General features: G+C 39.7%; 1 protein-coding gene across 1 annotated transcript in view; it reads left to right on the top strand.

Annotated features, from left to right (window-relative positions):
• The window catches only part of TDRP (testis development related protein), a 40,248-nt gene continuing 19,811 nt past the window's right edge, over positions 1 to 20,437 (top strand). Inside the window, 3 exon segments of the mRNA XM_030555542.1 lie at positions 1 to 66; positions 68 to 145; positions 14,665 to 14,724. Of these exon segments, the coding sequence (XP_030411402.1) occupies positions 1 to 66; positions 68 to 145; positions 14,665 to 14,724 (204 nt within the window).

Genomic DNA, 20,437 nt, shown 5'->3' with positions numbered 1-20,437 from the left:
ATGTCGGAGGCCGGACGGAGCCGCGCTGGTTGCCGTGGTGACCGGAAAGCCCGTGCTCCCCCCCCCTCTCCCCGCAGCCACTCGCAAACATGGCAGCGGCCGCTCGGCGGCTCCGGGCCGCGGCTCCGGTGGGGGAAGGTCACAGGTGAGAAGGGGACGGAGAGACGGCGGCATTTCCCTCCCCTGCCAGCGCCTTCCGGGCCCACCGCCCGGCGCCCGGACCGCTCCGCCGGCGGACCTTCCCCGCCGAGCTCCTCGCAGCCTGTGCGACGAGGGGAAGAGCGGCCGGCGGCGGGGGGGCCCGAGAAGGCGCAGCCCTCTGGTAGGGAGCCGGGCACTGGCGGGGGCAGGAGAGGGGAGGGGGCTGGTTTGGGCCGGAGGGAGGGGAGGCCCCCGCCCCGGCGGTGAGTGCCCCAGTGCGCTCGCAGACGCGCTCGGGGCCGCGGAGTCACTCCCTTTCCCCCTCAGTGCCAGCGCTGAGTGAGGCGGGACCCCCGCGCCCCATGTGGAAACTCAGCAAGAGCAGCAAAGTTCTCCTGGACGATTCTCCGGACGAGGAGGAGACCGGCTCCGAGACCCGCCGCCGTCACCTCAGCCAGCCGCCGCCTCCGCCGCGCAGGTAACCGGAGTGGGGACTCGGTTAATAACAAGTGTGCCCAGCATGTCGGCACTCCCGTGCGCCCTGTGGGACCCTCCCCCGGGTCACTTGTCTGTCCCCATTGGGTGGCGAGGCGTGGCGTGACTCGGGAACGACGAGGCATTTGTAGAGTGGGTATAAACTGCTGCTGTTTGCTGGGATTCTGTGATTCCCTCCTTAAAACCCGTCCTCTAGCAGTGCTGGGACCTGCCACGCTCATTCCCACGACTTCATACTACAGGACACTTTCTTTCTCCCACCCCCAGCCAGGCACTACAACTAGTCCATTAAACACGATAAACAAATGGGCTTAAACTGCAGCAAGGGAGATTTAGGTTGGACATTAGGAAAAAGTTCCTAACTGTCAGGGTAGTTAAACACTGGAATATTGCCTAGGGAAGTTGTGGAATCTCCATCTCTGGAGATATTTAAGAGTAGGTTAGATAAATGTCTATTAGGGATGGTCTAGACAGTATTGGTCCTGCCATGAGGGCAGGGGACTGGACTCGATGACCTCTCGAGGTCCCTTCCAGTCCTAGAGTCTATGAGTCTGTGAGTCCCCAAAGGTATAATCCCCGTTAAACATAAAAGTGTGTGTGTGTGAGGGGGGAAGGGGACTTTGGTTATCGCTGGAGTGTTTTTTATACTTAAAGAGAGGCAGCTGTTACTATTATTAATGAGACACAATGTTGTTCCAAGACTTTCGCTGTCAGATATCCCTCAGCACACAAAAGATGGTATAAATACTGAAGATACATTTACAGGCTGGAGTAAAGGCTGTCTTTGGGTAAGGGAGAGGTATTAGTCAAATGTCAAACAGAACAACTAAAATAGTTACTGATTACATTAGTAATTGTGAGTCTAATGGCTTAGCTCTATTACCAGTTCTGATAAATTCTTTTTTTTTTGCAAGTACCTTGTAATTGTAGCATTTGATTGAAGTTTAATTTACTGGATGGGTGTGCCAGCACAGGAGTATGCTGAGTTATTCATTCAATAACTCTTGATGTCTTACCATTGGTGTGTAGTCAGAAATTTTTTACGATCTATGTTATATATTAGTGCAGTAATTACAGAGATCTGTAAATCAAAATAAGCTATAGTTGCCTGTTTGTTGAAATCAAAACAACTTTGATGATTGTAGTAAAATATTAAATGTAGTGTAAACATTTGTTTAGTTAACAAGGTTTCCTTTATTTAAACCTTTTATTATGTGTGAGAGAGAGAGAAAAAAAATGAAAAGTCAGAGTATATGTTAATTTTTAAAAATATGGCTAAGGCTGTTTTGGATAAAAAGAGGAGTACCTGTGTCACCTTAGAGACTAACAAATTTATTTGGGCATAAGCTTTCACGGTCTACAACCCACTTCATCGGATGCATGCAGTGGAAAATACAGTAGGAATATATACATACACACAGAGAACATGAAAAAAATGGATAGCCCACCTTAATTGAGTAGTCTTGTTAGAGTTGGTATGGCAACACCAATTTTTTCATGTTCTCTGTGTATATATTATATATCTCTTCCTACTGTATTTTCCACTGCATGCATCCAACAAAGTGGGTTTTAGCCCACAAAGCTTATGCCCAAATAAATTTGTTGGTGCCACAAGTACTCCTCATTCTTTTTGCTGTTACAGACTAACATGACTACCACTCTGAAAGCTGTTTTGGATGAATCTATTTTAATTCTAATGAATTATCTGTCTAGAACATCACTCAAAACAAAGATTCTATATTTTTACAACTCAGTATTTAGGTAAGAGTCTTAAGGAGGATGTATAACATAATGTTGTACAACCAATTAGATTGCAGCTGATATGGTTTAGGGCCTGATCATGCACCATTGAGATAAATGCATTTTGCCACTAATTTCTTTAGGAACAGGATCATGCTTCTAACATACAGCTGTGGAGTTGGTTCTGCTTCTGCTATGAATTCTGCTTGAGAGTGATTCAATCCTCACCCCCTGATACTGTGTACCTCCTCACACATGGCTAATCATGCTGTAATAGCATAAATATTTGGCCTGATCAAAGAGTTAGCTCAACAAGAACTAGGAGCCAAGATCTCTTCAGTTATCTGAATATATGGTCCAGTGGCTGGACCACAAAACTAATATTTGTTTGCATGCTTGTAAGTAAATGAGAGAGCTCAGTATTGTTTTTTGGCATAAACTTACTTTTCATGGTGACAAAATAGATCCCCTTAATGTGATCATTATTCCTTTTTCCCGAGTTCTCTTTTGCTAATCTTCTAGTTTCTTAAGAGAGAATCAATATTTCAGGTTGTGTTACAAGACCATTTCAATCTCACTTTGAATTTGTGGTATATTGTCTTCCCCAAGCATTAAAATCAGATATCTATATTTTTAAGTCAAGTCTAATAGGATTTCAAAGACTTCTGGCACAGTTTACATAATTAGTGTTAAAACATTTATAGTTATTATAGTTTCTTACTTTTAAAAATAATTTGAAGTAACATCTATGTTGTCAGAGAGAGAGCTGGTCAGAACATTTTCAGACCGAATGAAATCTTGTAAAAATATGCTTTTGTTGAAGCCAAAACATTTTCAAATATGTATCTGTTTTGAAAAAGTATTTTAGAGAGAGCTCAAGCTTTCACTCTATAGCCTGGTGGTTAGGCTACTAGCTTGGGTTGTGGGAGATTGGGATTCAGAGTTCTCACTCTGTTTGCTTCAGAGTGATCTGAAACTGCTTTGAATCATCCAGAGCAGGGTCTTGAATCTGGGTCTCCTGCACCACTGGTTAGTGCCCTAACTGCCATAATATAGCAGCTAAGAGGTATGATTCCCTGTTTGCTTGTACATACGTGTATTTTCTTTGCTAACCTCCTAATTACATACATAGGGAGTCTGGTGGGTGTAGTTAAATGGCTGGCCTGAGCTGTCTTCCATGCTGCCACAGCCACACTGCAGTTTTATCCTGCTGTCTTGAGCAGAGCTAGCATGTGTCCCTAACTGGGAATCGTAGCTTCTAGCTGCTGTGTAGACATACCCTTCACAGACACCAGCTTAACCCTATCTTCACAACTCAAAAAACTCAGGTTTTGATCAGAAAATGGATATTTTGACACCATTTTTACAAAAATGATGAAAAGATTTTCATTCCAATGCAATTTCAAAGTTTCCTAAAACAGAATCATCATCTTTGAGCTACCTGAAGATGGAAGTATCTGCATAACACAAAGGTAGGTTGGGTTGTAGACACTGTTTAAAACTGTTTCCTGAGAGTGAAAAGACAAACTCTGAAAGATTAGTCAGACTATAAATTTGACTTCTTGTACTTTTTACTAGACAATTCTTTCTGAAATCACAAAAATGCCTTTTAATTATGTGTATAAACCCTTTTGCGCACAAAATGTACTTTGTTGGCTAAAGTAAGAATTAATACATGAGTAGATTTTAATAAAACTAAAGAGCACAAGTATTTAGTAAAATCTAATGTACTCTCCTTAACTTGCTCTTTCTACTGTGTTTTCAAAGAGCTTTTCAACTTTGCATGACGAACATAAATTTACTTTGTAAGATAGTCTTTGTGATTCAAGTTGTCAATTGTCTGTACTTGAAAATATGTTTTGTACTTTTGTAGCACTTAATGCGTTGGCATTCATTGAGTGAGTGCTCATTGACTAAAGTTCTTATGTATATTTAATATTTTTAAAAGTATATAGCAAATGAAACTTTAAGATGTCAGTGATGTGTCAATATGGTATGCGACTCTATACGTGAGATGTTAACTGTTTTAGTAAGATAGCTGATTACATGTTATCGGGAGGGAGAATTGAGCTAAATTTTCATTCTTAAATTGAAGAAAATAAAAACAATATAAACTGGAGTTCCTCTTCCTTGACCTGTTCTCATTTGATCTTAATTTCTATTATATTCAAATAGAAAGAAATGCAGAGACTTGTTTCATGTTAATTACCGTTTAGACCTGCTCAATGAACATTTCAAAGCTGGGCTCTACAGAAATGTAGTTATCTTTTTAATTAATGTGTTAGAAGCCTTTGGTACAGTTTTGACACAAGCTTTCATGTTAAATTAATAAAACTCAGGCCTGAAGGAGTGGATAAGAAATCAGTAAAGCTTTCAGATGTATATTAGTGAAATAAATCAAATAAGGGCAATGACATCAGTTTTTGATGTTAAGGATCAAGAAACAGTAAAGCTCCGTGAACAGCTTGGCTAAGTTGACTGAATTGGAGAATGACTCTTGGTCTTTTAGCTTCAGAGAAGAGATTCTGCTAACAGGCACATTCTGATTGGACTGTAAGCCAGACATATTTCTACTTTAATTTCATTCCTGGTTCTTCATTTAGAGATTTGGGATACTCTGCTAAGAGTCAGGAATGGACTTAAGCATTAGTATTTCAATTTTGTTCATAATTAAATCAAATTATTTTTGTTAAGTGAAAGCAGTAAATGTTAATCCAACTAGCTTCTCCCCTTCGCTTTCCATTTCCTCAAATTATGTCGCTTACAATGTTGCCTCATTCCTGTCTTTGCAATTGCATCCTGGGTCTCCACCATTCTAGCTTCAGTCTTCTCCACTTTAGCAAAACTTCTCTTGACAAGTTCTTCAATAACCTTTTTCTGGCCAAAATTGAAGTCTTCTATTTCATCCTTATCATTCTTGAACTCTACTGGTTTGACTTTGTCAGTTGTACATATTTTCTTGAAACATTGTTTTTCCTTGGGTTTCATGACTGTTCTTTCATGGCTCTCCTCCTACTTCTCTGATCCCTCCTTCAGCAACTCTTGAAGTCCTCTTTCTTTCTCCAACTGTCCATAAAGGTCCCACAGAGCTCTTTCTGTCCCTTTCTCTCCTCCTTTTACATCTTTTTTCTGGATGACCTTATTTGCTCATATTGTTTAATTACCATCTTTACATTGATAACTTGTAGGTCAGGAGAAGAGAGATAGATCAGTCTACTTCTGTCAATCCTGCTTATTATTTCTTCTCTTTGGAATCACTGCAAAAAAGCCCTCTTTCTCTTTGTCCCAAACCTCTACTTTCTGCATTCTCCCACAGTAGTCAGCACCACTGTCCTTACTGTCACTTGTATTTGACTTCTTCCTTTCTTTACACTACACAGTTCATCTGTATCCAAATCTTGTTGCTTCTTACTCCGTAACATCTCTAAACTCTGCCTTCTTCTTCTGTCCAGACAACTGAAACGCTTCCGCAGACCCTTATCTCCCACCCAGATTACTGTAACCACCTCATCTCTGGCCTCCCTAATCCCTACATTGCTTCCCCTCTAGTCCATAAAATCACAGTTATTGACAATGAGGCCATATCTACACTACAAAGTTTTGCTGTCACCACTTATGTTGGCATTCAGATGCCAAAGTTAGTATATTGCTTATGCACAGGCATACTTGACTCCTTTTGTTGGCATTGTGCATACTCACCAGGAGTGGTGTGTTGATGCAGAGTGTGGTGCACCATGGATAGGTATTCCAATGTGAAACCTGTCACCATTCAGTGCAATGTCTTTTGAGTAGTTTTGGCAATGCATGGTGGGACAAAACTGAGTCGCACAGAGGTGACTGGGAGCAAGAGGTTTCAAATTCTACGAATCTGCGCAAGACTTGTCGCTGCCTACCATCTCTGGTAGAAGCATGTAGCCTGCACAAATCTGCACTATTGTCATGAACATTGCAAGCACAGGATTTATGATCTCTGGTATTTGCAGAGCTTCAAGAAGAACCACAGGGAACGTGATGGCAATTGTTTTTGTTCCTGGCAGTTGTTTTGCTGTGGGACCTGGTAGAATTATTTCAAGGTTATTGGTGGTATTCACGAAGCAACTGCAAATGGTGGAGTGCTGCTTCTGGGCCCAAGAAACGAGAACTGACTGATGGAATCTCATCATAGTGTAGGTTTGGGATGATGAGTAGTGGCTGCAGAACTTTCAGATGCTCAAGGCCACATTCCTGGATCAGTGTGCTGAGCCTGCCCCAGCCATCCAGTGCAGGGACACTAAACCGGAGAGCTGCACTGACAGTGGAGAAGTGAGTAGCAATCACACTAGGGAAACTTGCAATGCTAGATTGCTACTGGTTCATGGAAAGTCATTTGGAGTGGGCAAATCCACCATCATGCAAGTGTGTAGAGCAGGGGTAGACGACCTATGGCACACGTGCCGAAGGCGGCACGCCAGCTGATTTTCAGTGGCACTCACGCTGCCCGAGTCCTGGCCATGGATCTGGGGGCTCTGCATTTTAATTTAATTTTAAATGAAGCTTCTTAAACATTTTAAAAAACCTTTTTATTTTACGTTCAACAATAATTTAGTTATGTATTATAGACTTAGAAAGAGACCTACTAAAAAACATTAAAATGTATACTGGCACGCAAAACCTTAAATTAGAGTGAATAAATTGAAGACTCGGCACACCACTTCCGAAAGGTTGCCGACCCCTGGTGTGGAGCCATTAATTGTCTCCTGCTATGAAGGACTGTGATTCTCAGCAAAGTGCAGGATGTAGGGGATGGCTTTGTATCTATGGGGTTTCTGAACTGTGGTGGAGCATTGATAGCATACACACCCCTTTTTTGGCCCCAGAGTACCTGGCCTCAGAGTACCTCAACAGAAAGGGATACTTTTTTCATAGTTATGCAACTGATAGGGGCTCACTGTATATGCTCATTGACAGTAGTGTTCACCTGGTCAGGAATGTGCATGATGCTCATGTCTTTAATAACACAGACCTTTCAGAAAGCTACAAACAGGGACTTTCCCCCCAACCTGTGGATTACCACTGACAGTGTTATATGATGCCGATAGCGATCCTGCGGGGTCCAGCCTACCCCTCACTCTTCTGGCTCATGAAGCTGTACACTGGCCATTCAGAAGGACTGAGGAAAGATTCAGCTACTGGTTCAGCAGATGCAGATGACAATTGAATGTGCTTTGGTAGATTGAAAGGGCACTGATGGTGTTTACTCACCAGACTGGATCTCAGTGTGAGAATATCCCAATGATTGTAGCTGCCTGTTGTGTCTTGCTTAATATCTACGAAGCGAAGGGGGAAAGGTTGCTGCAGAGGTGGAATGCTGTCGGTTGTGTTTGAACAGCCAGACACAAGGGCTATTAGAAGAACTTAGCACAGAGCTATGTGCTCAGGGAGACCTTGAAGGAGAGCTTTAACAGTAAGCCACATTAATGTGCTGCAGTGGTACTGTGCTCAACCTGGCGCTGCAGTTTGGGGGCCTGTTAGGAATTGTGTTGTGCTAGATGCCCATCTGTGCATCTATCACTGACAGTGGACCTGTTAATATTGGTATGCTTGCTGTGTGTTTATGATGATTGCACTGTTTGGCACTAATACTATGGATTGTGAGTGTACGAGACCACTACTTTCACTGCAAGCAGGATTATATACCATGTGTTGTAAACTAACAATGAGAATGACTTTCAAAACAAAAGTTTTAGTTACTTACAAAAAAACAGCTCCAAAAATACCTGCAAGGAAACACATTTCAATTAAAAAAAGTTGAATATTAATAATGAAAGAGGAGGAACACTGATGTCCACTGTAGCTACACATACATCAACTGTTGTTCTCACAGTTCAGTATAGTGAAGCTGTGGTTGTCCATGTTTCCCCAGGTTTAGAGTGGTAGGGATAGGCATGCGGGCGCTGAGGACATGTGGAATGCTGAGGTGCCATTTGGGAAGTACTGTGCAGCAGTTCTTCGCAGACTGCAATGGGAGTTGAGCCCAGGATTGTTGAACTTGAATGTCCACAAGGATCTGCAGCATCTGAGTTTGCTGAGGAGAAGCTCTACTATGTCCCAGTGCATCTTCTCTTCCTCCTGTGCCCCACATTCCCCTTATCTGGGTCAGTCATTCCACTGGTGTGGAGGGATGTGGTGTTTAGAATCATAGAAATCAGGGTTGGAAGGGACCTCGAGGTCAAATAGTCCAACCCCCTTCTCAAAGCAGAGCAATCCCCAGACAGATTTTTGTCCCAGATCCCTAAATGGCCCCCTTAAGATTGAACTCACAACCTGGGGTTTAGCAGACTAATGCTCAAACCGTTAGATGTTGCTTATAATTATTAGAATTAGGAGAACTGCTGTTGGGAGTATGAAAGGACAGGAAATAGGAAGGAGCGGGGAGGAGTTGAGGAGGCAGAGTGAGAGTTACAGAGGATCCAGCAGCAGCTTGGTAAAGAGGTTTTCACTTTAAAAATAAAGTCCCGTTGAAGTTTGTTAGTACCTTGCTTGGTTGTTACAACAAGGGGTATCCCTCCAGGCTGCACTGGCCACAGCTGGCTTCCCCTGCTTCATTACATTAAGTTCAAGGCCCCTCATACTCTGCTCCTCCCTACTTGTTAGCTCTTGTCATGTCATTTCATGTGCCACTTCTGCTCTGCTCCCAGGCATGCCAATGTCAGCTTTCACAGAAATACTTCCATGGCTTCTTCCCACGCTGGCCTTTATGCATGGAATGATCTCTATTAATTGATCCATAAAGCCACTATCTCTTCTCCTTCATTTCTCTCCTCAAGATCCCCTCCCCTAGCCTATCCATAAGAAATCAGCTAATTAATGTATTTCTATATGTTTGAACAGTGCGTATTGTTTGGGGCCTTTTGGTGCTATTATAATACATATAAAATAATGACTTAGAGGAAGTAATTAAAATACCCAGTTTATGAAAGAGAATTAAGCTTTTCCATCTGGGTTAAACTTTTAATCATTTGAGGATTCAGTTGAAGAAGATGGTTAAAATAAAAAATGAAGTTAGTAAAAGAGGTAAAACCTTTTTGCCAATAATTGCACACGTCAGTTACAGATTCCCTTATGGAGACTAATTAACAAAACTAGTGAATGATTCTGCAGCAAATAAATAGTGTCTGATCTTCTGGTCCTTATTAGCTAAAACTCCCTAAGAGTTCAATGGGAGCTTTGCCTGAGAAAGGACTACAGTATTAGGCCTAATATAGAAGTACAGTACAGATAGGCCTATGTTAACACCAAAATTGGTATTAAAAGCAACATACCAAACAAAACAGTGGATTTAATAATAAAGTAAATGCTAATCTCCAAAATAGTGTGTTCTGCTTTAACATTTGAAATCTTCTTTTCAGGTGCTAAACTGAGATATGTTGCCAGAACTGATGGGGGAGAGCTTTTGAGTTTTCAGATGTAGGTGTTTGTCATGTCAAAATGTCTCTGGGTGCTTATAAATATAGGCTTCAAATACTATGTTCTTTCAAAATGATGTGACTGCATTCTCAGCTTGGAGGGCTTATTTTCTGGATCAGGAGGCAGGTAACAAATATGTACTTTACTCTGTGTGTGAAATGTCACCTTTTAGGTAGAGTGTGGCTAAAAATTTTTGATGAAACAATGTTCCCTCAGAAAATGTTGTTTGGCAACTGTTTGGTAAATCAAAATGTTTCAGATTTCCATTCTGCAAAAGATTTTATATTATACTTTTTATCCTAATTTGAAATGTCAAAATTTCCAGCATCATGTACATTCCTTTTTCTGACCAGCGATACTTTAGGTTTGTATGGTTCAATGGTGTTCCTTTTTTAAAAACATTCTATAATGAGGAAAGTCTAAATAACATGATCTTTTGAACCCAACTCTACTTGAGAAGGTTGAGGTGGCTCAGTTTGGAGGTACACAAAATAATGGGAAGAATTAAAATATTTAATAAAAAGAAAACAGTGGTTAACCCCTAATTCATATCTTGAATCTGCTCTTCCTCTGAAATAATCTAGTTAATATTTTTCACCAGTGATAGTATTGGGAAGTCTAAGTTGAATAATCTGTCTAAATTGATTTTTAGCTACTGTCCTCTGAAAATAGGCAAATTAATCTCACAAAATGAAGCCTACAATCTTGGCAGTCTTATAATTAGATCACCTGTTTTAATTCCCATCCACTGTTGCTAGCAGAAGGATCTCTGATTTATGACTTTTCGAAAGGCTGGCACCTTACAATGCAGCACCTTTAGTAGTCAACATTTGATATACAGCCAAATCATTGCATGGTACTGGAACGTGTAGCCTTATGTCCTAGAGGTAAAAGAATTATTGCTGAGTAATATTGACACACAACCCTTCTTAATTTCTTCTTCTGAAATGTGCAGATTAGTTTTTATAACATCTGCATGCTCAGTCATGTGACAGTGCTCACCTCCAAGCCAAGTTTATTTTATTTCAGGTAGTTGTCGTAATATTAAATGAAATATGTCACTAAAGCTTTTACTATGTCCGTTTTTTCTGTGTTCATTTAAACACGATCACTCATCTTCAAATGTTGACATGATTGTAAATATGTACACCTTCCTGCAGAGTCCCTTTTCCAGATATATTCATGCACAATGAACAAAATGGAGCATAATGCTAACGTCACTCCACTACCTCTTGTTGCTTCCTTTGTACCTGAAGCTGTTGACATTTACCATTGTCTTTTGTCCTTGAAACCAATTCTTAATTCAGACAAGAAATTTTGCCTTTATAATATACTTAGTCCTGTGTATCTTTTTTGACAGTACCAAAGCCACCTTGAACTCCAGTAAACTATCCACTACTTCACAACAGCTCTCACTGTCACTTCTTCAAAGAAGTTAATCAGGTGGCATGACCACCTCTTCTAAATCTGTGCTGACTGTCTCTGATCACTCTATATAGTTGTTCTATTGTTTGATCTATAATCTGTGACTCAGGAATCTTTCCAACTATAGAGGCTAATTTGCAGGTTTGTAGTTTCCTGGGTGATTTTCAGATCTCTTTTTCAAAGCATATTTTCAGGCATGGAGGGAGGCTGGGAATATCCTTTGATATTTTTCTGAGAATTAAATATCTCAAGTTTTTAACCTAGCCTAAATTTGTAATCACCACAATATAGACATTTTAAAATCACAATGCCTAACTCCTTGATCAGTTGTGGGAGGGGGATGGGGAACTAAGAAAGGTGAGCAGGAGAGCAACAATTTGTATTTAAGGATTTACAGTAAAAGTGATCATTACCCAAATCTGTTTTATAGATGTTTTCTTATTGCTATCAATTGTTTACTTTTTTCATGCTTTTGATTTTCGGCATCCAGACTTGCTTAATATGAGGTTGATGCACTGATTGGAAATAATTAATAATTTGCCGTTTATATAGTAGGGCAGCTTTTGTCCTGTATGCCCCCTTTTGATACTTTCTTTAATAATAAAGTGAATGATCAAAAGAGACTAGTTTATTACTTAACAACAAGAGAAACTGAGGAAAAGTAGATCAACAGTATAATCTTTGCATAAAAAAGTTTGTTGCTTATTGAATTAATCCCTTGAGTACTTTATGGTTTACAGTATGTCCAACAAAAGGACACTTGTGTTTCCTTGTGGAAACATTGTATGTACTGACATTTTATTGCCAAACCAAGAAAGTTGTTTTTGATCAGAGTTTCCCAAATGCATGTAATATTAGCATTTAGCAGCAACAGAAGACTGTAGGCCTAAGAGTTCAACATGGAAGCGAAAAGAAATAGTCTAATATTGTACATTATCTAAACCTAAATTACAGTGAATAATTCTGAAATCAGAACATCAAAAATTGTTATGTAGGAAAAATTGGCAAGGTAAAGGAAACTAAGCATGAAATATGCAAGTAGAGAAATTATAGAATAAAACCTTTTTTTAAAAAGAATCCTGTAATCTCTCCCCCCCCATAATAATAGGAGAAATAAATATATACTATTATTTATCAATCACAAAAGCATTTAGTAGTGTGTGGTGCTGAAAGAAAAAAAGCAGGGAATACAGTTTCATTAATAGTAATAATTGTCATCTTGAAATCACTGTGTTCAAAATGTATATTTATAAAGATATAATAAGTGTGGATGGAAACGTTTAACTGGCTTTTTTCTAATCCATTTCTTTCCTGGGGGGTTCACTGAGCTAATTTGAATTTGTTTAACTTTGTGGTGTTCCCCTAGCCTGCTCACATCTCCATTACATGAGCATATTTGTATGTGTGAAGCAAACAAAGAATCTTACTTCTCAGACTGCAACAAAAGATCAGCAGAGTTTGGGACTAATGTTGGTATTAATTGTGCACCAAACCCTTAGTTAAAATACTAGTAGGCCACACATTGTTGCTTGTGTCGGCCAAGCTCATTGCAAGCAACAAGAGTACCTTGCATTCTTTTACTCTCCTGTGTCAATCTCCACTGCTTATTTATTTAATAGACTCCATGCAGATCCCCACCCCATGCCAGGAGCTTCCTCCCTTCCCCTTTCCCATTCTTTTTCTGTCTAAATTGTAGTGGGAGGATGGGCTGAGCTGAAATGAGGAGTATTGGTATGATGGACTGTGTTTACTGGCTGCTATCAACTGGTTCTTTGCTCTATAGATAATGAAAGAGGTGGTTGAACCTGGTAGCTCTGCAAACCAGGTGCTCTGTGTGTCCCCCATTTCCTCCTTTATTTTGTAACTTTTCACCAAACATGAGTAGGTTTCTCCCCATTGATGCCTAGAATATGCTCAGAAATTTTGAATTGATTGGATGAAGCATTCAGAAATGTATTTGTATTTCTCTTTTGGGAGAAGGGATAGCTCAGTGGTTTGAGCATTGGCCTGCTAAACCCAGGGTTGTGAATTCAATTCTTGTGGGGGCCACTTAGGGATCTGGGGAAAAATCAGTACTTGTTTCTGCTAGTGAAGGCAGGGGGGCTGGACTCAGTGACCTTTCAGGGTCCCTTCCAGTTCTATAAGATAGGTATATCTCCATATATTATTTCTATTATATAACACATTACATCTAAACATAAAAAAAAAAAGTGCCATCAAGTAGAACATAAGGTTTTGTAAACTGGACCAACTCTGTTAGAGCTGACACAGGAGTGAGGTGAAAATGGGGGGCGAGGGAAGACTTTATTTTTAATATAGCTTCTTTTCAAAGCCTCAACATTTTTTACAAGAAAAGTATTAACCATTTAATAATATTTAGAATTTGTATAACACTTTTTCATTGTTAAAGTACTGTATAAGCCATAACTCTTTAATCCTTTCAACTCCGATCTGTAGTAGTATTCTCCTATTTTAAAGATAGCTAACCAAAATGCAGAGGTTAACTGACTTGCCAAACGCCCCAGCAAGTAATTTTTTTAGTTTTTTCTGATCCCAGGAGGTCCTGATGTTGTCCTGTACTCTAACAGGTAGGCCTGCTACTGCTAATGTATATACTTATCTCTCCACTATACTTATCTCCAAAATGCAGCTTTCTCTAGGATATAACAGCCAGTGTAATGGTTCCAGAAACACTACACCACAGTTAGGGACAGGAACTGAAGTAGGAGACTATAGCCCATGGTGGGAAATTTGTGTAAGCAGAATAGAATTTGGGCAAGATGTTAAGGAAGACTTGCATGAAGTCTCTTATTATCACAGGTGATTAGGATCTTACTTTGTCTCATTTTGAAGACTGAACCTGTGGCAGCATGGTATGCTAGTGCCCCAGTAGGATAATACTTTTAGCTCCGAGTTGGAGAGAAATGTGCTACAACTTCCCGCAGTACTTTGGTTTTCCTTGGAAGTCTCCAGTCTATATAATGAGCAGGCTTCATCTTGCTTAACTTGTGAGAACTAGTAAGATAACATCCAAGGGAAAAAAATAGCTCTATACATGAGATGATAGTAAAACGTGGTCATTGAAATGAGACTTCAAATGAAGTTCAAAATGACATCAATAGAATGTTGAGGTAAAGTTAATCCCTGGTGGAAGTTTATTTCTTTACTTTAATATAGTGTGATGGTTTGTCTATAACTTTTGAAACACAACTTGGCATTGATCTGAATGAGGTTTTGTTTACGTCTTTCATTTTTCATTAGGTTTTATTAACATTTGAGTTGAATATTATATTTTCATAATAATTTACCACTGAGATGAGATGAGTAAAATAGAGACATCATGAATATTCTGAAACAAGTATTACTTACTGTTCAACTATAACTGACTGTAGTATTTCCTTCCACCCCCGCCCCAAGAATAAGGACCAGTTTCTTCATGATGAAGTTACATCTTCTGTGTCACAACTTGCAACAAAGGTAAATATTTGTTCCTTCGGTAATGAAACTTGTTTCATGTTATGCATTTTTCTGTTAATGCATGTTAGGAAAATCCTTATTTCTTTTCTGCACTCTGACTTGAGTTTTTATTAGCTGTGGCTTTGTACTAATTCTTTTTTTTTTTTTTTTTTTTTTTGGAAGAAAAACATTTTTAATATCTGTTCAAGTCTTTTACTAATTTTTTTCTCAAAAGTTGGAGTACTATTAAAATAAAAAAGGAACCAGAGGAATAACTGAAGTAGAGGGCTAAGAAAATTTTCAGAGGGTATGTATAACAAGCTATAAAAGATACATCCATTTGACTTTTTATCTTAACTATAGTATAGGTACAGTTTTCCATTTTTGACTTGCCCTCTGTCCACAAGTGGTTTGGGACACTGTTTTACGTCTTAAGCAAAAGCAAATTAAAACAATTTCTGCAGCCAGTAAAATTTATGTCTTTAAACCTCCCCAGAACATACACTCTTAAAAATGCATGAGTTGAAGGTTAAAGGATCAGAAGTTGAGCTTAATTATTGCAAGTAAGAACTTGTTTTGAATTTCCAAATGAATTGAGCAAAGTGATTTAACTATAGTTTAATTAGTGTAAAAGGATACTTTCTATTAATAATGTATGAAAGTTACTTCTTTGCCTCATCTTTGTTAGATCAGTGGTTTTCAGACCCTGGGTTGCGACCCAGAACTGGGTCGTGGAATGGAAGGGACTGGGTTGTAGTGGCTCTGGTCAGCACTGCCGACCGGGCCGTTAAAAGTCCCGTCGGTGGTGCTGCCCGGCTAAGACAGGCTAGTCCCTACCTGTTCTGACACTGCGCTGAGCCCTAGAAGTTGTCAGCAGCAGGTCTGGCTCCTAGGCGAGGGTTACCTCCACCCCGAGCTCCGCACTCCCATTGGCTGATTCCTGGCAGGAGAGGGAAGGCACAGCACGGTCCACGGTGCCAGAACAGGCAAGAAGCCTGCCTCTGCACCCCCGCTAGGCTGCTGACCAAGAGCTGCCTGAGGTAAGCCTGCACCCCAGGCCCCAGCCCTGAGCCCCCCCAAACCTCTCATCCCTGGCCCCACCCCAGAGCCCTGACCCCCTCCCGCACCCCAGCCCAGAGCCACTTCCCACACCCTGAACCCCTCATTCCTAGCCCCACTCTGGAGCCCTCACCTCTGCACCCCAACCTTTGACACCAACCCTGAGCCTCTCCCACACCTCAAACCCCTGATCCCCGGCTCCATTGGGTCATGGGCATCAACAATTTTCTTCAACTGGGTCACCAGAAAAAAAGTTTGAAAACCACTGTGTTAGATGATGATTTTTACTGAAATTATAAGTTCAAAGTGCACTATTATTTTCCTGAGATTTTTGTGTGGTTTTTTTTATTTTATTTTTTTGCTTCATGTAAAATATGGTACTGGAAAAAATTGACTGCTTGTATCAAAGATAAATTTTAATGGATTTCAGGCCAGATGTTGGAAATTCAAAACAATGAAAAATAATTCTTTAAAATTGTTTCTATTTTGGTACTTTTTATAGGCTTTCTTAATTATTTTGTTAAGACTTGTAACCTTTGTTTTGGTTTCATGGAAACATTTCACCAGCTAAATTAGTGAGCTGTCATTATCATACAAACTTCTGTTAAACAGATATATTAGAGAAATTTTTTGGCAGCCCTGCCTTTTTTCCCTTTACTGTCTTTTTTCTCCAACTGTTAGTGTCTGTGGAATCATTTCAGTTCTTTATTTGGGTAATCTAAACTTTTAAAAACTGTGATGCAGAGAGGTTCTTTGGAGCATTTAATCTTTGATAAAGAGTTAAAGAATTACACATGTTGGGAGGCCATTCATGTACTTCATGGCTATAGCAGAATCCCTGTACTGAATCAATATAACTAAGGACAATAAAGCACAGCTGGAAGTTTTGTGTGGTTGGAGAGGGAATTTGGTGACTCTCACAGTGACTAACAGGCCAGTTTTGGAAAAGATGGAATGGAGCTGGTTTGTGAGCAAGTAAGTAATTCACTTTTTGCCATGTGTATTGGAAATCATAGGTGGATATGAAGTCAGCCTAGGTGCTGGAGCTCCAGCCTATTCAAACCACAGAGCAGAGCAGCCTTTTGTCAGCAATTGAGTCCAGAAACAATTTTTCTTGTCTTTTGGTATTTGGGGGCAAGTTCCAGATTGGATAAGAGATTTATTTGGTATTATATTTAAATACATATATGAAGCAAAGCCTAATGTATTTGTTATAGACAGTGGAGTTAGCAACACTTGTAGTTAAGGTTGTCTAACACTTTCCATTATAAGACCCTGTTTTCAGTTGCTTATAACTTTGCCAAACTTCAACCATTTGGAGCAAAAATTTCCATGTCAGATATCTGTATCAGGCTGAACTATTTTGGAGACATTTCTATGCAAACAGTTCACTCATTTCTCAGATCATAGTTAGTAGAAAATACATTATTTTGCCCAGGTGAAAAAAATTCTTACAAATCTTTGCTGAAAAGCTCTAGTTGCAGGGGTCGGTAACCTCTGGCACATGGCTCCCTGGCAGACTGGGCCAGTTTGTTTACCTGCCGCATTGGCAGGTTCGGCCGATCACAGCTCCAACTGGCCTCAGTTCACCGTCCCAGGACAATGGGGACGTCAGAAAGCGGCATGGTTGAGGGATGTGCTGGCCGCGGCTTCCTGCCACCCCCATTGGCCTGGGATGGCGAACAGCGGCCAGTGGGAGCCGTGATCGGCCAAACCTGCTGACGTGGCAGGTAAACAAACTGACCCGTCCTGTCAGGGTGCTTACCCTGGTGAGCCGCGTGCCAGAGGTTGCCGACCCCTGCTCTAGTGCATCCATGCGTTGGGGAACGGGCCTGAAATTTTGACCTAGTATCAGAAATGTGCGTTAAGCTATCCTGGTGAAAATATAGCCAAACTGGGTCAAGTTATGAACCTCTGAAAAACTCAGTTCACAAATGCTGAGTAGAGACTTGTTAAGAGTTTTGCAGCTAAATTCTCTGAAGATTCTGTCTGCACAGAATATTCTCCATCATATGGCTGTGAGAGCTGAGCAAGACTTTTCTCCAGTTGCTACTCTTGGAAGCCAGGGACTGTTGTGGCACCAGAACTGAGAGCAGGGAGACCCTCTCTTGTTTTCTCAAAGCTCCCCAACTTTGAGTCCATGTAATCAAGAGGAAGAAGAAAATGTCTGGGTGGAATGCAGTCAAATTTATAACCAGTGTTTACTTTTAAAAAGGAATTAATTTTTTGTAGTTAACCCAACAGCCCAAACATATTTTACTCTTCTGTTTTGACATCTTATTTGTTTCCATCTGTCACACACCTGTACAATTGTATCTCCAAATGTCTATCTTCATTATCTCTTACTGAGTTTTGTGATTTCTCAAGGTAAGATATTCTGTATGTTTTAGTGACTGCCATCCTACCTTCAGTTACAGTTATAAATAGTCTCATTTTTATTTTTGTTTAATTTAATTTAAAATTTTTAGTGGAGGTTCATCATGTACTCGGTGTGTGAGACTTCTACGTAGTGTTTTGAAATTTCCTTTTTAATACTTAACCACTGTCAGAATTCCTGCTCTGTTTCCTTTTAACTGTGACTCTCATTCTTATAGCTTCCAGTTCTTCATGCCCATTCTAGCCCTCTGGCACAGTATTAATGATGATTTTACTGCCAAAGGTACATAATTCAACTTAAAAGGGACTCTTCAGTGATGATTTACTTCTTCTCAGAAGGATGTTATGTTGTGTCATTTCTTGTGGAAGTGACTATGCAAGATCCCACTTTCAGCTGTGCCAGTTAAAGGCAGCTTTTTCATGGTACAGAAAGTAGAGTACTGCGGGAGCTGGGGTTTTGGCCAGCTGAAGTGGAGGAATTTGCTCTGAGGGCATCAGATCCTTAGAAACCTGTAAAGAGAAGATGGTTTCCCTGATGCTAGTTGACTGACCTTTAATCATTAGTCCTCTTGACCTTGATTGGTACTGAAGTAGGACTGTGTGGGAGACTGCATTACCGCAGGCCAGTCCTTTAATTACCTAAAATGTCAGATAGGGTAAGAAATGGGAGTCTTGCAGTGGCTGGCTTTTCTCTGAAGAGAACACTCCTTGCTTTTATGAGTCCAGCCAACATAGATCAGACCTTCGTATACCTCCAGTTCTATTGATGAGTATTGGACTTTCAAGGGATGCTCCTTCATTAGTTTCTTCTTTGTTTCTCAGAGACACTATGAGAACAGTTGACTGCAATATGTAAGATGGGTCCACTTTAAAGTTACCTTTCTAAAAGGCTAATATCACAGGCAAATATAGTCTTTAATAATATTCTATTTTCTTGTCAGACAAGAGATTTTAGTTGAATTATAGCTTTGTTAAATTACATCTCTTTAATTTTAAAGGTCAATGTTTGAATATATAACTGAGTTTGGGCTAATGATACCAGTAAGCTGTGGAAATTAGGTTGTTTCCTGTTCATCAGAGATGTGAAACAACACTCAAAAAGACTGGGGATCTACTAATCATCCAATTACCCTTACAATGGATTTTTCTCTCTAAATACTTTATGGAAAAGAGACTTCTAGAGGTGAGAGTACCCACTCCTGACCTTTTCATTGACAGTGGAGACTTGCAAACTAACTATGAAATCATTGGTCATAACTTCCTAGGTAAGGCTGAGTGAGAATTTTTCAGTTTAACTGGAGCTTGAAACCTTTATTTTGTAATAATGTCATTACGATGACAAAAAATTAACAAAGTAAATTTTTACTACTATGACTTTTTGATTGTGGTTTGAAAATTGGGTTTCTACAGAGAAAATTATAAGGTTTGCAAAGTGATCTTTTTAAAATTTTCATTGGATGTTTTACTTCTTTCCAGACACCCTTCGGAAATCTAAATACTCTGGAATATGTGCTGCTCTTCATGTTCTGGTTATACAATATCAGTTATATGTTAGGTAATCTGGGTCATGATTTTTCACTTTCTTTCCATAAGTGAAAAGAAATGAACCAAGTCAAACCTATCAGATTTATCAGTAGGCTTGGAAGGATTAGTTTTTTATTGGTAAATGTCAGTAAACATCGATTTCACAGTATACACACAAACCTACTAAAAAAATATTTCTAATGATGATCATTGAAATTTACAGATAGGCAAAGAAAGAAAAATGCTGCTTTAGAAATTAGAGTTTGATTTAAGAGTATTTAATTTGTGTTTTTTGACATGTGATATCGACAGTTTGTATTTTAAATCTTTATAAAACTGTTAACTTTTTGAATCTCCTGTATGGTCATTACATCATTACTGTCTGATCCCTCCCATAATTTCTCTGACTGTGAAATTTTCAATTGATTAAAAATAGTAAAAAACAAACAAAAAAAGCTTAAAAATAAACATTAACATTATCCATCAAAATTGCAACAACAAAAACAATCAAATTCTACCAAGCCTTTTTATCAGTAACAACATAACATGACACACCTACGGAGGTGGAGGAGACAGTGACACTCCTCTACTAAATACCCCAGTAGCTTAGGGGAAAGTTTGAAAGAGGAGTTCATGAGTTTAAATCTCATGTGTACTACTGGGGTTTATATTAGGACTGATGGGAAAACAGCATTTCTGTTTCACAAAAAATGTTGATGTTTTGACATTTGTTTTCCTCCCTCATTGGAGGAATGAGATCTTTGGAGTGTTGGGT

The sequence above is a fragment of the Gopherus evgoodei genome, chromosome 3, assembly GCF_007399415.2.
Source record: "Gopherus evgoodei ecotype Sinaloan lineage chromosome 3, rGopEvg1_v1.p, whole genome shotgun sequence".
In the NCBI taxonomy this organism is placed as follows: domain Eukaryota; kingdom Metazoa; phylum Chordata; order Testudines; family Testudinidae; genus Gopherus; species Gopherus evgoodei.
Note: the sequence above shows the minus strand (reverse complement) of the source record. Positions and strands in the feature narration are given on the sequence as shown.